This window comes from Bacillus rossius, chromosome 16 (genome assembly GCF_032445375.1).
Source record: "Bacillus rossius redtenbacheri isolate Brsri chromosome 16, Brsri_v3, whole genome shotgun sequence".
NCBI classification, from domain to species: domain Eukaryota; kingdom Metazoa; phylum Arthropoda; class Insecta; order Phasmatodea; family Bacillidae; genus Bacillus; species Bacillus rossius.
This window is the reverse complement of record NC_086343.1, coordinates 17,197,293-17,213,337: the sequence shown is the minus strand read 5'-3', so window position 1 is coordinate 17,213,337 and position 16,045 is coordinate 17,197,293. Positions and strand designations below refer to the sequence as shown.

At 38.4% G+C, this 16,045-nt stretch overlaps 1 protein-coding gene across 1 annotated transcript in view; it reads left to right on the top strand.

Annotated features, from left to right (window-relative positions):
- LOC134540333 (serine/arginine repetitive matrix protein 2) overlaps window positions 1-16,045 on the top strand; it is a 60,805-nt gene that overhangs the window by 1,237 nt on the left and 43,523 nt on the right. The window contains exons 2-3 of the mRNA XM_063382995.1: window positions 1,888-2,162; window positions 11,662-11,769. Of these exons, the coding sequence (XP_063239065.1) occupies window positions 1,924-2,162; window positions 11,662-11,769 (347 nt within the window). The 5' untranslated portion in view covers window positions 1,888-1,923. The remainder of the gene's footprint in view (window positions 1-1,887; window positions 2,163-11,661; window positions 11,770-16,045) is intronic.

Here is a 16,045-nt window from a genome sequence, read left to right as displayed (position 1 = left end):
TTTTTTAATGCCCAGGATCTTTCGACGTACAAGATGAAAAAAGTGCTGTAGATCTAGTGTCTGTTTTACTGAGTGTCAGTAGAGTCTAAATTTCTAAATTTGTTCAGAATGAACACACATTTGGACAACTAGGTACTGTGGGTAAGTAGTAAGTAGAAAAATTAAGATTTTTTTTTTTTTTTTTTTTTAGAACAGCTATAGCTATAGTTTTGCACACGTGCTTCCTAAAGTAATAGCCTAATTGCAAAAAAAAGGGGGGGACGGGGAGTCATCTTTTATTCATGCATTGCACTGAAAGTGGATGGGAATTAGAGAATTGTTGAACATGTTTTAATATTAAACTAAGGCCAACTTAAAATTCCGCAATTGATATGGTATAGTTCATTATGCTAATTTTTTTATTTAATAAAGTTAAATAAATCCAAAAAAAATTATATTTCAGTTTTTCAAATTTCATCATACAGATAATCACCTTAATAAGTTTTTTAGGTACCGTAAGAAAAGTATTGCCTGTACAAATAATAAATTCAGTCATATAGTAATTAATACTATTAAAATTATTTACAAAACTTTAATTTGCCAATTTCTAAGTACTATGTGCTACTGGAAGAAGTCAACAGGTTTTTTTTTTACATTTCTTTTTTTCTTTCTTATTATAGGTGGCAACATTTTTGCATTGCAGCGGTTCAAAAAAATATTTTATTTTAATTTTTTTAAACCCACATTAAGGCTGTCTTAATGTGCCATTTTGATTTTTCATTTTTTTTCCTTCATTACTTTTTGTTAATGGGTATTTCTAAAATTTGAAATATCTACCATCCGCTTTGTATTTGTTATTCTGTCACAAATATTTCCCACACATTTTAACGTAGTGTAATTTCTTGGGTGTAAGATAGGTGTACAAGTGGTGATAATTACAAATTACTTGCTCACCTTTTTTTAACACCCATGATAGTTCACTAAGTGAGTAATCTGTTTAAAATATTTGCGGGAGGACAGCAAATTGCAAGGAAGTTGTGGAGTTAAAATTTTAGAAATAGTCCTTAACCATTAGTAGAGACCTGCAAAATTCGCGGATTCATTTTGTGATATGCTACAATTCAAATAATTATGCCTTAGCGCTGCTTCTGCAATTGGTTCACTGTTGATCTGGAGTAATGAGGGGCCGATTGGAGACCCTTCGCTCGAAGAAGTGTCGAATCACAGACACTACTCGGTCAAGTCGACTCACAAGTCATCAGCCAATTGAACAGGTGGCATTTGCCCGTGGTGTGCAGAGTGTGGTAGAGTCTATCCTGGAGGTCATTGAACCCGCGAATTTTTGCAGGTCTCTAACCATTAGTAATGAAGATTAAATGAGACCCCACCTTAAGGGGCCTGCCTCGTCAGGGGTGTATGTGTGTTAGTGAGGCGGGATGATAAGCGCGACGCTCGATGGTATTTCTAGCGCGGTATCGCCTCTAAGCTCAAGGCTCTGAACTGGCGCGCAGTCTTCTCGTCGTCGATTGATAACTGTGAAGTTTGTGCGGTGACCGTATTTTTATATTATGGGGAAATGAAGATAAAGGTGTAATGCAAGTCCTTTAAGTGCTTTCAAGAATCTGTACCACTTGTTTTACATCTAAAAATTACTCTGAAAACATGCGTTTCAGCCATTTTAACCTTTCTAGAAATAGTTTAAAAACATGATCCAAAATTAAAAGTACTTTTCGGGCCTCAGCGAACTCTTAAATGTTTTTCGTAAACATACCCCACTCGGATATCTTGAGTAGTTTTGAAATCGCGTTGTTTTTCCTGAAGCTCTGCACACTGTGTGTGTGACCAGGTAGGCGGGCCCCCTAAGCTGTAGGCCAGTTGTGTGACCGACCGGTGTTTGTTCGGTTGCAGGCCTCGCGTGATCCCTGAGCCCGACAGACCGCCGCGATGTACAACGGCATCGGCCTGCCCACGGCCCGGGGCTCCGGCACCAACGGCTACGTGCAGCGCAACTGGGCGTCCGTGCGCAAGACCAAGGACAAGGTCCACTACAAGACGGAGGAGGAGCTGGAGAAGCTGGAGGCGTCTGGCAACAGGCAGCCCAACCAGGAGATCCTGGACCACGAGCGCAAGCGCAAGGTCGAGGTCAAGTGCATCGAGCTGGAGGAGATCCTCGAGGACCAAGGGTGAGAGGCCCCTCCCCCCCGAACCAGCCCCTGAAGGCTCGGGAGCCGGGCACGAAATATCTAGGCACCAGCGACGGTAAATATTGTGTACAGAGCCACGTCGAAACAAAACCCAAAAAGAAAAAAAAAATGGTTGTCTGTAAAGTCGGTTCACGGACGATAGTTTAACGTGACGTCATGACAAAACGTTGATGAAATGATTGTGTACTTTTATGAATAAAACTGAATCATTTTAAATTGAATTATCACTATTTCGTATGGATACAAAGGAGGAGTGAAATGCAAATCTACAATTTAATTGATAAATTTTATTTTTATTTGCACTCATCAATTAAAATGTGTTTATTACTTTAACAAAGAGATTATTTTTAACTATAACTTTTATACATGTTTGCTATTTGACTTCTTCCAATCTGTGTTTTTCTGTTAAGGATAGGACGATGATAGGAAAAGTAGGAAACGGATGGGAGTGTTTCTAGTTTAATGTGCCTCGTAAAAGTCAAATCGATGGTTGTTCCAATTGAGTGGAAGAGAGATAGATGCGGCGCAAGCGTAATATGAGCGTAATGGGACAATGTGCATAACGGGACACTTTTTCGTGCGTGCAGTCGGCATTCATCAATTTATTAGACGTCACGTAAAATATTAAAAATGCATTTTACATTACCTTACCTTCTTTCTAATCACTGTGTAAAACAGCATTGCAATACTCCAGGCATCTAGCAGAAATGTCATTGCCTGTAGTGTAAATATAGTGATGTTAATTTGTGTTGTACCGATAGCGTAGCCGAGACTGTTTTCCACGAGAGACTGCCTTGATTGTGGTAGCCGCTTTTACTGTTTTCTTTGATACTAGTTGCAACTTGATCCTTCTTTGGTTTTCCGGAGATTTTTAGAAGTAGCGAAGCCAAGACTTTAATGTCAGCACATTATGGCTGCGACCAAGACTTGTTTTCCACCCTAATTGGTGGAAGTGAATGTTGAACAATATTGAACAGTCTTGTTCCAAAAACTCAACATGGCGAAAATCATATCCTTGTATGAACATGCTGTTGCAAAATACAGTAGAACCCTGTTATAATATTTTTCAAGGGAGCACAAGAAAAAAACATTATAAGCAGGAAAATGTTATAAGCAGGAAATCTCAATTTAGCACTTAACAATGTTCGAGTTTTGTACCAATGGACTCACCAAGCTATGTAAACAACTTTAATGTTAAAACCAAAGATAGTATACTTGATACATGAATTTTCTGAAACAAGCCAACAATTTTTCAACTTCGTCTTGTTCCCTGGTTAAATTTTGTTTGTCTTTAAAGATACACTGCCACATTTTTTGTAAAATTGTCTCACAATTCATGATGACAACATTAAGAGTGAGAACGTCTACTCCTTCGCCACCTGAAAATGTTTAATTTTGGGATTCCTACGTATGAATGGAAAAAAAAATTATTTGTAAGCAATAGAAAACACTTTTAGTTATGCCCTCGCTCAATGGTTGGCAACTTAAATATCGTAGGACTATGTACGTGTGTTTGATGTTGTGTATCAATAATGGTGATGGACAGACTGTACTGGCAGAAGAGGGTCAGGCAGGGGAGGATTGAAACCGGTTTTGAAGGGTAGCGGACAGAGGGGTGCCGTGAAGCGGGAGCGGGAGAGCTCGCGAGGGGACAGTGTGTCTGTAGGCTCTGCGTGTGACTGCACACAAAGATGCCCAGTAAATATTGCAGTGAACAATGTTGTTATCATTTCACAGCCCTGCATTACAGTAAGCTTGCAACATTTTGGTCCTCCGGGCCGGATCGGTACGACAAGTGAGTGTTTACCGGTTCCGCGCACTATGAAAACACGACTAACAATACAGTGGCGTAATTTATACAAATGTAACGAACAGTCAATGTGTTTGTGTAAGAGACTTGGTGCAGTTTGGGAGCTTCCCGTGTTACGTCATCGCAATCATTCCCGGTCGCGTCCGCGCATGTTTCCGGCGAGGCACGAGCGGTAAAAACGCAACTACGCGCGCATCTGAACTAGCGTTCATCCGCGACAAGTATTCCCAGCAATAAAGTGCAAATGCCAGCAGACGAAGTATAATTTGGACTACTACTGGGGTTCTTCAGGATCAACATTGAACAGAGACAGGTTAGTCAGACATCATGACAGGCCTCCCTTGTCCCTACTAATCCTCCTACTCATATCCATTGTATATTGTATGTCGATTTTTGACCATGGATGAGGATCAGTGCAAACGACTTAAGAAACAACGCGCTGTGTACAAGGGTTCATTGACTCCTATGCAAACCTTTGCATCCAATTACAGTGAATCTCAGAACATTGGTGAGATTCTAAGTAGATTACAGGCACTTCCCGACTTATGGTCACGGTTTGACGATGTACAATTAAAATTGGAATTGGATGATGAAGAAACTGACCATAGTGAACACAGAGCGGAATTTGAAGCTATGTTTTATCATGTTAAGGCCCACTTAGAAACATTTATGACACTCAGTTCAACAGATAAATCTACCCATGGCAAACCCAATTATTTACATCTCCCTGCAGTCAATCTGCCTACATTTTCTGGTGATTTTGCAACATGGGTACAATTCAGGGACACATTCAAGGGTTTGATCGTTGGCAATAAATCTCTCCCAGAAGTACAGAAACTTCACTACTTGATTTCTTCATTGAAAGGTGAAGCACTTGAAATGGTGCAAAATTTGACTATTTCCGACGAAAACTTTCAAGTGGCATGGCAGTTACTAAACCAGCGTTATAACAATCCCAAGCTTATTGTGGCCAAATATGTAACAGAACTGTTAACACCACCAAAAGTAACCAAAGAGTCAGGACCACAATTACGACAGCTCGTTAGCCATGTCAGGCGTAATCTAAATGCTATAACTAGTCTCAAGACTGACACACCACTTCATGAAACCCTGCTCATACATATATTGCTTGATCATACAGATATCAATACAAGAAGGGAGTGGGAACACGAAACTGCATCTTGTGAATTTCCTTCCCTTGAGAGACTGTTGGGATTTCTGGAAAAGCGATGCCAGGCACTGGAACTTATTCAGTCAAGTCAAAATGCAAGGTTCAATAATGCCTCCAGTGTCACTTCAAATGATTCCAAAATCAAGTATGCTAGCACTTCTAGAAATACTAACATTTTTGTGGCAACTAACACTGATAATTGCCCATTCTGTAATCAGAATCATTCACTTTACAAATGTAGTTCATTCGCAGAAGCCAGTGTAGAAGAGAGGTACGAATATGCAAGGCAGCACAACTTATGCTTCAATTGTCTTAGATCATCTCATCATGAAGCAAAATGTTGGTCTGGCCATTGTGGAAAATGCACAAAAAGGCACCACACACTGCTACATCGAGAAAATCAAGAAACCCGCCAGAATCATAACAATAAAATATCATACCTAGAGAACAGCACTGCATCAACACAAGAATCTGGCATTGGCAATGCAAATAGCCTAAGGGGCTCAACAGCAAGTTATTGTAGCTTGAAAATCAGAAGTACCACTCATGTTTTACTGTCAACAGCCATAGTTAAGGTATGCGACAGTTCAGGAAAGCTGCACCTGTGCCGTGCCCTACTTGACTCAGCATCACAAAGCAACTTCATAACAGACTCATTAGCCAAGTTACTTAATCTACGGCGGTCATACGACAGAATGCCCATACATGGAATCGGTAATGTCCTGGCTCAAGCAACTCATAGTGTAAACATTGAGCTGCATTCTAACACTAGCAACTTTAGGACAAATCTCAACTGTGCAATTCTGCAAAAAATAACTGACAATGTTCCAGCAGTATCCATAGACACCCAAGGCTGGAACATTCCTCATGATGTTGTGCTAGCCGATGATAAGTTTGATCAGCCAGGAAGAATTGATCTTCTGATTGGAGCTGAGCTTTTCTGTCATTTGTTAAAGGGGGATAAAAGAACCAGGACAGGTTATTATCCAGTACTTCAAAACACAGAGCTAGGCTACATCCTATCTGGACGTGTTAAATCACATAACACAAAGGTTCCATCTTCACATTCTAAGTCTTTCCTTTCCAGACGTGACTTAACACTTGACAGGAGACTACAAAAATTTTGGGAAATAGAAGAAGTTAATCAAGCACTAGGCTCAAAGGAAGAAATTCAGTGTGAGGAGCACTTCATAAACAACACCACTAGGGACTCCAATGGCAGGTACACAGTCAGATTACCACGTTGTCAAGATGAACTTAAATTGGGTGACTCGCATGATCATGCACTTAGAAGGTTGCAGCAATTGGAACATCGTTTACACAAGCAACCAGAACTTCGTACTGAATACAATAAATTTATGGAGGAGTATGAGATGTTAGGGCACATGTCAGAAATAAGGGATACGAGTAGAAATGAAAATATGGCATATTATCTTCCCCATCATGCAGTGGTAAAGGCATCAAGTTCAACAACAAAAACACGGGTAGTTTTCGATGCATCTGCAAAAACCACAACAGGTGTATCCCTCAATGATACACTTCTGGTTGGTGCAACCATACAGCAGGACTTGTATTCAATAATCGTGAGATTCAGAACACATGCAATAGCCTTTACAGCAGATATTGAAAAAATGTATAGACAGATCAACATTCATCCTAATGACACCAGACTTCAGCGAATCTTATGGAGAAAATCTCCAGATGATCTAGTCAAGATCTATGAGCTTCAAACTGTAACTTATGGCACAGCTTCTGCGCCATTTTTGGCTACAAGGTGCCTGCAGCAGCTTGCTGCAGATGAATGTCACCAGTACCCTAAAGCAGCAGAAATATTGAAGAGGGATTTTTATGTAGATGATGTACTCTGTGGGGCTAACACAGTAGAAGAGGCACTTAGCATACAAGATCAACTGATCAAACTTCTTAACTCTGGTGGCTTTCCCTTAAGAAAATTTTGTTCTAATCACCCAGCTGTTCTAGAAGCAATTTCACCAGAGTATAGAGAAAATCAAGCACTGCACTCATTTGAAACTTCAGATGAAGTAAGAACTCTTGGTCTATTGTGGCAGCCAGTGACTGACACATTTCATGTAGCAACGAATACTATAGGACCAGCTATGAGGACACATGATCAGTTAAGTGGTACAACAAAGCGCATGATATCTTCAGCAGTTTCATCCATATTTGATCCTTTGGGACTGATTAGTCCAGTGGTCATTTGTTTCAAGATATTTCTACAAAAACTTTGGTCCCTCCAGTTAGGTTGGGATGAAATCATTCCACCAGAATTTACATTGCAGTGGCAAAAGCTCTATGTGAGACTAGCAGCTGTCAGAGACATCGAAATCGATAGACATGTACTTGTCAGTGGTCTAAACTGTGATGTGCAAGTTCATGGGTTCTCAGATGCCAGCGAACAAGCATATGGGGCCTGTCTGTACCTAAGATCTGTTTCTAGTTGTGGTAACGTGGCAGTGAAGTTACTGGTTTCCAAATCTCGGGTTGCTCCAGTTAAAAACACAACTCTTCCTCGATTGGAATTATGTGGTGCAGTACTACTTGCAGACCTATTAAGCAGGACATTGCCAGTTCTAGAACTCAGTGTTTCCAGTATCACACTTTGGTCGGATTCCACAATTGTCCTGTCCTGGTTAGACTCGCCAGCTGCAAGATGGAAATCATTTGTTGCAAACAGAGTAGAACATATTCAGGATTTAACCAATGGATGTCAATGGAGACATGTAAGATCGCAAGACAACCCTGCTGACTTAATCTCTAGAGGAGTTGATCCAGTGACATTGCATCACTTACATCTGTGGTGGTATGGTCCATCATGGCTTCTGCAGCAACCAGATGCTTGGCCCTGTACAGCCAGCAAGGATCAAGACAAAAATACTCCAGAACAACGAATGCCAGTGATCTCTGCAATGGCAACAAAACCAACCATGAACTGTTTTCAAAACACTCTGAGAGACTTTTCCTCACTAGCTAGACTGAAAAGAGTAATTGCATACGTCCAAAGATTTGCATACAATGCAAGACATACAGTGAACAAAAAGACAGGCTTCTTGACAGCTGAAGAGTTACAGAAATCTTTGCAAACCTGCATCAAGATTGCACAATATGAGGAGTTTCTAAAGGAAATAAATGATTTAAAGGAAATTAATGTAGTCAACTCTAAAAGTGAGTTAAAGGACTTGAATATCTTCATTGACACAAAGGGGTGCTTACGTGTGGGTGGACGTTTACATCATTCGGAGCTGCCTTTCGGTAACAAGCACCAACTTATCCTGCCACCCAAACACCACATTACAAGACTCATAATTACAGCTGAACACAAACGTCTGCTACATGCGGGGCCTCAACTTTTGATAGCATCATTGCGCCAGGAGTTCTGGATACCAAAAATTCGTCAAAATGTGCGCTCTGTCATCCACAAGTGTGTGACATGTTCAAAACTGAAGGGAGTTGTTACCCAACAACTGTTGGGCCAATTACCAGCAGCAAGGGTTCGGCCTGCTCGTGCATTTCTGAACACTGGTATTGACTATGCAGGACCCCTGGCAGTAAAATCTGGTAGTGTCAGGAGCAAATCTGTGGTCAAGTGCTACATAGCTGTTTTTGTCTGCTTGGCAACAAAAGCGATCCATTTAGAACTGGTCAGTTCTCTTACGTCAGAGGCTTTTATTGCGGCACTCCGGCGGTTTATAGCTCGCCGAGGCAAGGTGTTAAATCTTTATAGTGACAATGCTACCAACTTTGTTGGTGCTAACAAGGAACTACAACAACTTCGGAAACTTTTCTTTAATGATGAATCCAGCCAAATGCTACATGGGTTTGCATCATCAGAGGGTATCACATGGCACTTTATTCCCCCAAGTTCCCCTCATTTTGGTGGGCTATGGGAGGCTGGAGTGCGATCATTGAAGCATCATTTGAGAAGGGTGGCAGGAAAATCCCTTCTTACCTTTGAAGAGCTGACTACATTGCTCGCTCAAATAGAGGCATGTCTCAATTCCAGGCCACTGACAGTGTTGTGCGACGACCCTAATGACCCTAGTTACCTTAGTCCTGGACATTTCCTAATTGGTTGTCCACTCATGTCCTTTCCTGAGCCTGATGTGTCTGACTTACCAATGAAGCAGCTATCCAGGTGGCAATATGTTCAAAGGTTATCTCAACAGTTGTGGACCCATTGGTCTAAAGACTATCTGAACTCACTACAACAAAGAAGTAAATGGCAGTCTAAGAATGCCAACATTCAGTCAGGAATGGTGGTCCTTGTCAAGGAAGACAACATGCCTCCTCTTGGATGGCGACTAGCAGTTGTCCAGGAGACATTTCCTGGAACTGATGGTGTAGTCAGGGTGGTGAATGTAAAAACTTCCAGTGGCATCTTGAAGCGACCTGTTCAGAAACTTGTGATTTTACCTACAGACTAGTTTTTGTGAGTTTGTTCTCAACAAATTGTGTGTGTACTTAGCATTTTAAATTTGAAACCAATGGTTTCAAGGGGGTGGAGAATGTTTGATGTTGTGTATCAATAATGGTGATGGACAGACTGTACTGGCAGAAGAGGGTCAGGCAGGGGAGGATTGAAACCGGTTTTGAAGGGTAGCGGACAGAGGGGTGCCGTGAAGCGGGAGCGGGAGAGCTCGCGAGGGGACAGTGTGTCTGTAGGCTCTGCGTGTGACTGCACACAAAGATGCCCAGTAAATATTGCAGTGAACAATGTTGTTATCATTTCACAGCCCTGCATTACAGTAAGCTTGCAACAACGTGCATCTGAATACCCACTGGAATGGCAAGGAAGAGAAGAGTTGACTAAGGGTGCCAATTGACACGTAACTATGAACATTGTGTACCTTCAGTATATTGCATAAAATTGTATTTCAACAAACTTAATGTATTATTGTATGGCAGTGATTGTAAACATAAACATACATAAAGGAAACTTTTTATCATAAGTGTTGAAATAATTTGGTTTTAAAACATTTTTCCCCATTTATTGACTGTTAGAAAGCAAACATTATAAGCAGGAAATTACACTATTTATGAACGTTATATGCAGGAAATAAATACATTCTCCTTATGGGGGAAATATTGGGACTTTAAAAATATGACATTATAAGCAGGAAAACATTATATGCAGGAACATTATAACAGGGTTCTACTGTAATTCTGACATAGGTAATGAAATAACAGAAATACTGCAATGCAGGTTTACACAGTGATTGGGAAGATGGTAAGGTTATAAAATTACGAATTTGAAAATTTTTGTTTGTCTTTGTTTTGATGCGCTCCTGTGCTCAATATTTACCAGTTTTATTTAAACATTAAAGTACCAAAGCAGCTTGTACAACAATATCATTAATTAAAGTAACTTATTGAAATTAAATACTTTCCCGTTCTGTTCGACCAAGTCATTTCTGTACGGCATGAAATTGTAATGATGAAATTAGCATGTGTTTTAAAAACCACTGTGCAGTTTTATGTTGGTATCTTGGTAGGAGTTACAGCAATGGCAAATTTAAGTGTCATGGCGACGTGGCGCCCGGCATATTTTGTTTCGGCAGAATCTGTATATTCCAGGATAAAACAAGCTGCTCTGGTTCAGGTTTCTTCGGGTGGATTTCGGCGGTTAATCTTGATCCCCTGAGGTTTTCTCAAGGCACCCAGGCTGTGTGGTATTTGGTTTCGCACTTGGCATGCAGTCGCTCAAGGCTTTACGAGCTTGTCCCAGGATATCCCAGATCTGAAACGGGCGGCCGGGTACTGGTGTAAATAGCTGGTAGAGGTTGGGTAGGGCCTCAGCTGGATCACAGACTTGTCCTTGAGTTTTCTGGGGAATCCCATAGATGTGAGTGGTCCGGGTCTTTCTTTATCACCTGATGGCTCACTGCTTTTGTCGTTTATGTTTTTATAAAACAGTTTATAAAATTTATTCATGTGTTTTTGTCAAAGTATAACTTGTATGATATTTTTCCGCTTTTGCAGAAAATTTTCCCAATATTACTTTTTTTTGGAAAACTAACACATCTAGTATCAACGTTCTGGAAAGTCAGAGAAAATTCAGAGAAGGGGTTATTGGTCAGAATAATTCAATAATTTTACTTGAACTCCTGGGAAAGTCATGGAAATTGCCCAGTGATGTTAATTTGAGGGGAAGGTTTCTTTTTTTTTTTTCAGTGGGTGTTTTAGTGCATAGCTATACACACTGTAATGACTTGTTCACATAGTTTTATGGTACTTACCTTAATCAAAGACTCAATGGAATAAATAAATTTAAAAAAAGTGGAAATAGAACTAGGCCAGATGTGGAGATGGTGAAAGCTGGACTTTCTTTATTTCATTCAGAAAATTGCAAATCAGGTACCTATATTATTAAATAATAATAATTAGTGAAATTTGAAATTTTGGTGATGGAAATTTTATCACCGATTTGTTTGCCCATCATCAACAAGTGAAGGTTCTGAAGTACGTTTCTCACGTTGCAGATACTCACAAGCGGAAATTGAGGCCAAAGTGGCCGCGTATCGCATCACACTCATGGAAGGTGGTGCAAAGGCCAATACTTTGCCGAGAGATGAATTTGGACGTGTGACGTGAGTAGAACAATCATCTTGCTAGTTGAGTATGTAATTCTGAGCATGTAACTTTTCTGCATTGTGTATTTGTTAAAATAACATGTGACAAGGCTTGGTCTCATGCTGTTTTTTTTTTTTTTTTTTTTCCATTACTGCTTTTAAGTTCAATTTCTAACATTTTAACTCCATACTTCCCTTGAATTTGTTGGTCACAAATATTATTTTCAGCAGATTTTCACTTGGTGTAATATAATGGGTGTAAAATGTTGTGATGGTAATTACAAAGACTTATGCGATTTTTTACCTTTTACTCTGTTACACCAAGTGAATATATATTTGAAAATATTTGTGACATAAGAACAAATTTGAGGGAGGTATCGAGTTAAAATTTTAGAACATTTATAGCACTTGGAAAATTTTACATTACAATTATATTACATTATGGGTTTAAAAAATTGTATGGTTTTTAAAAAGTATGTTTAGAGTTAGTGTGAAACGGTTGATAAAATTTATTTGTGTGTTTCTGTCCAAGCATAACTGAAATTTTTCCACTTTTGCAGAAGATGTTCCTGTAAATTACGGGAAAATTAAATTAAAGTAATGATGAAAAATCAATGTGCTGTGTGAAACTGAGACTTAAATGATCAAAGTTATTTAAAGCTAAACTGAAGGGGAAAAAAATGTCACAGCTAACTATTACTCTGTAGAAATTGTTAATACCTAAATGTAGTACAGTTATTTGTAATGCAGTAGAATAAAACATTGGAATATTATGTGCTTTGGTATAGTGTAAATGGGTTTTGTTAGGCCACCCGCATTTATCAGGATCACATGTTGCTGAAAAGCCCCTTGTCTCTTGTAACTGCAGAGTGTCTACAGGTCCCGAAAGTCACGAAAGGTAACCAAATCGAAGAATGGCCCCCAAAAGTAACGCAGAAGTCGAGAAATAAACAGTAACTGTGCTGAAAGTCACAAGACTTTAATTGACATCATCCTTTTGCTAATTTTGGTTGGGTTGTATCATTGCACATTAAGTATAAATAATTGACAAACTGTCCACTTGAATCCTGCAGTGCTGTCAAGTATTGCAGAAGTTCAAAAAAAGTTACTGATTTAGAGTTTGAGACATCTAGTTGGAGAGTTACAGTCTTATTTATTACTAGCTGATGTACCTGCGCTTCACTATGGCAGTCTACAGGCAGAAGAGAGAAGACACTCGCTCTACTCATTATTAGAGACCGGAAAAATTCGCGATTTGAACGACCTAAGGATAGACTCCATGATCCTCTATGCATGCGAGAAAATTACACCTGCTAATTGGCTACTGACTCATGACACCTTTTAACTGGGATGCTCGTGGTTCGATACTTCTTTTGTTGAAAGTTTTTTCATTGGCCGAGTGTCATTCAGATAAACTGTGGCCCAATCACTGATGCAGTAAAAAGGCAAACGTTTTTGGATTCTAGACTATCATGAAATGAACCCGCGAATTTTTCCGGTCTCTACTCATTATACATGCCCCTCCTCGTGGGTATTCCATTGCTATGCTTCAAATTTTAAAAAAAATCAATTATACAATGCATATTTGCTATGCAGAGACAGTAGGCTCAACAATGCAATAGTAAAATACTTATTTTACTTTGGCGAAGCATTAACACTTAAAAAATACAGTAACAAAACAAACCAAGGTCAAAATTGAGTAGAAATACTAACTAATCAACAAATCCAATCCGAAACTGCAAGCAACCAATACAATAGTCATTGCCATGGAGACGCAGAGGTATCAACAATGCAAAAACTGTTACCACGCCTACAACTCTCCAGATCTATCCCGTAGGAACCGTGCATTTTTTTTGGGATAAAAAGTAGCCCATAAACTATCTCTATGCAAAAAATCATGTTGATCCGTTGCTTGTTGCTGCATGAAAGGACAAACCAACAAACACTTTTGCATTTATATTTATATGAATATAAACCAAGAAACCTACTTATAGTATGTCAGAAATGTTGAGTTTATTTGCATTTTGTATAATAAATCTGGTTCTGTTGGCTGCATGTATTGCACAGTGATTCTGGTGTTCTCAGTGTTCAGAGCACCATAATTGTGGTTCTATGTGTAGGTAATGTTTTGGTAACAGTGTAAAGGTGTGCATGTGTGGCAACAGCCAACAATGAAACAAGCTTCTGCTGTGTTGTGTTTCGCATTGCCCTTAAACAAGAAGGTCGCTGCCATTTCTTATGCCTCAGCTTCACAAAAGGTTCTATAAAAGTTTTGTTATAGCTACATTAAAGCAAGGCTGTCTCTTGAGTGTAGGGAAAAAAAATATATATATTTGAATTATGAGTTCCATGTTTGCAGATGCATCAAAACTGCAGAAAAGTGAAATTTTTGCATTAACTGATCTACTATTTTGGTAAACAATGTTGAAATTAAGGCTACAAATGCTAAAATATTATTCACATTGTTTCTTGTAAAGCATAACATTTCATGGGCCATTTCTGACAGAAGTGTTGAGACTAAGGGTGTGCTATAAAAAAGATTAAGCCTTTAGGATATTCAAGAACCCAAGCATACAATGATTACAACATCAAATGATAATACAGGAAACAATTTTTGTAAATTAATTAACATCAATTTATATTGTGGAATTATTGTAGCATTTTAAATATCAAACCTGCATAGTTTATAGATTAATAAATTTTCCATTTATGAGTTAGTGTTCTTTTTGTTTTTTCGCTTTGTAATATTTGGCATAAATTATATTGTATTTACGGGAATTTTTTTAACTTTTTTGCATATAAATCAGCATGTTCCTGTGAATAGTATATTTATTTTGTTTCATGTTTACTTTTGCTTATTGTGAAAAAAAATTACCCTGTGACTTAAAAAAGTTATTAGAAAATTTTATTGAAATGTCTGGAAAAAGTCCTGGAATTAGTTCGACAGCTATCTGTAGACACCCTGAACTGGTAGCATCTCACATAAATATCCTAGCACAGTGCATCAAAAAAAACCTTTTTACCACATCCAAATATCAAATTTTATTCTTTTAAGAGTGCCTCATATCTTGATCATGATCTCAAGAGTCAGAAGTGAAATATGTAGTATAAGAGCAAAAACATGCAAACTTAAATTTTTACAAAGAATTTAAACCATTAGTTTTTTTTTTAGTAAAAGAAAGTTTATTTACATGTCTAGGATAATAAACATTTTTTTTTTGTGTCAGAAAGGCTTTTGGAATTGTTTTAACTTGCTGAAAGCACTGTCACTGGTTGCAAACACAGACATTTCTTTGATAGTTTCTGTAGAGCTAAGTAATGTCTTTGTCAACTACACAGGTGTGAGTGTTTGAATTTCTGAATTTCAGTTCCTCAAATCTTTGCACTACTAAAGATTTGAAGGATGATTAAAACATGTACGTAATATGTAAACTATTGGTCTGTTTTGTGCATTTGTCAAAAACATTTTGCGACAAGATGATGCATGTTCTTCTCCAAGCATCAAGAAAAACCCATTTCACGCCATTAGCATCGTCGTAATTTGATCAATTTTCTGATGGCCAACAAGGACCTCCAAAAAAGATTTGCCTGGCTTTTAAAAAAAATTCTGCCTTTCCGAAACAAATTTTGTAAGGAAATTAAGTAAATACAAACATCACAACCAAAAAATAACTGTGAGCACAAAATGAAATAGAATAAAAAAAGTGATCCAAGTGATAAAATTTAGAACACTCCTAAGGTATATTTGTATAATTTACAACAGAAAATTAGTCTTTTTTTTTTTTAATTAAAACTTCTTGTTATATGTGTACAAGTCATGAAAGAGGTAGCAAGTTATAATAAAAATTTGGTGATAATTCAACAAGGGCATAATCAATAAAATTTCTAATTTTTAAAATTTTGTTGCAAGTCTATCCATATAGTAATGATAATGTTTTATGCTAATCAAAATATTATATACAGCTGTCATGGCCATTGCTATTGCACCGATTTGTGATGAATACCATACATTTTAATTAACAGGTACTCTGAAATACACATGCAAGGGTCAAAGATTTTAGCAAACCTTTGATATCACTTCAAGCTGGATGCTTGTAAGAACTAAGTTTGCTTTGGGACTTCGTGCTATTGAGTATGTTTGAGGAAGTTCTGATGCCTCTGGGTGTAATATTGAAGCGCACCCTTTCAAGGTGAGAAATTTTGTTTGCCATTCACTGCTTTAAGCCAAAGTTATTAGAGTAGGTGGGGATAAGTTTTGGAAATCAATATCTCTCACGAAGTCTTACCATACAGT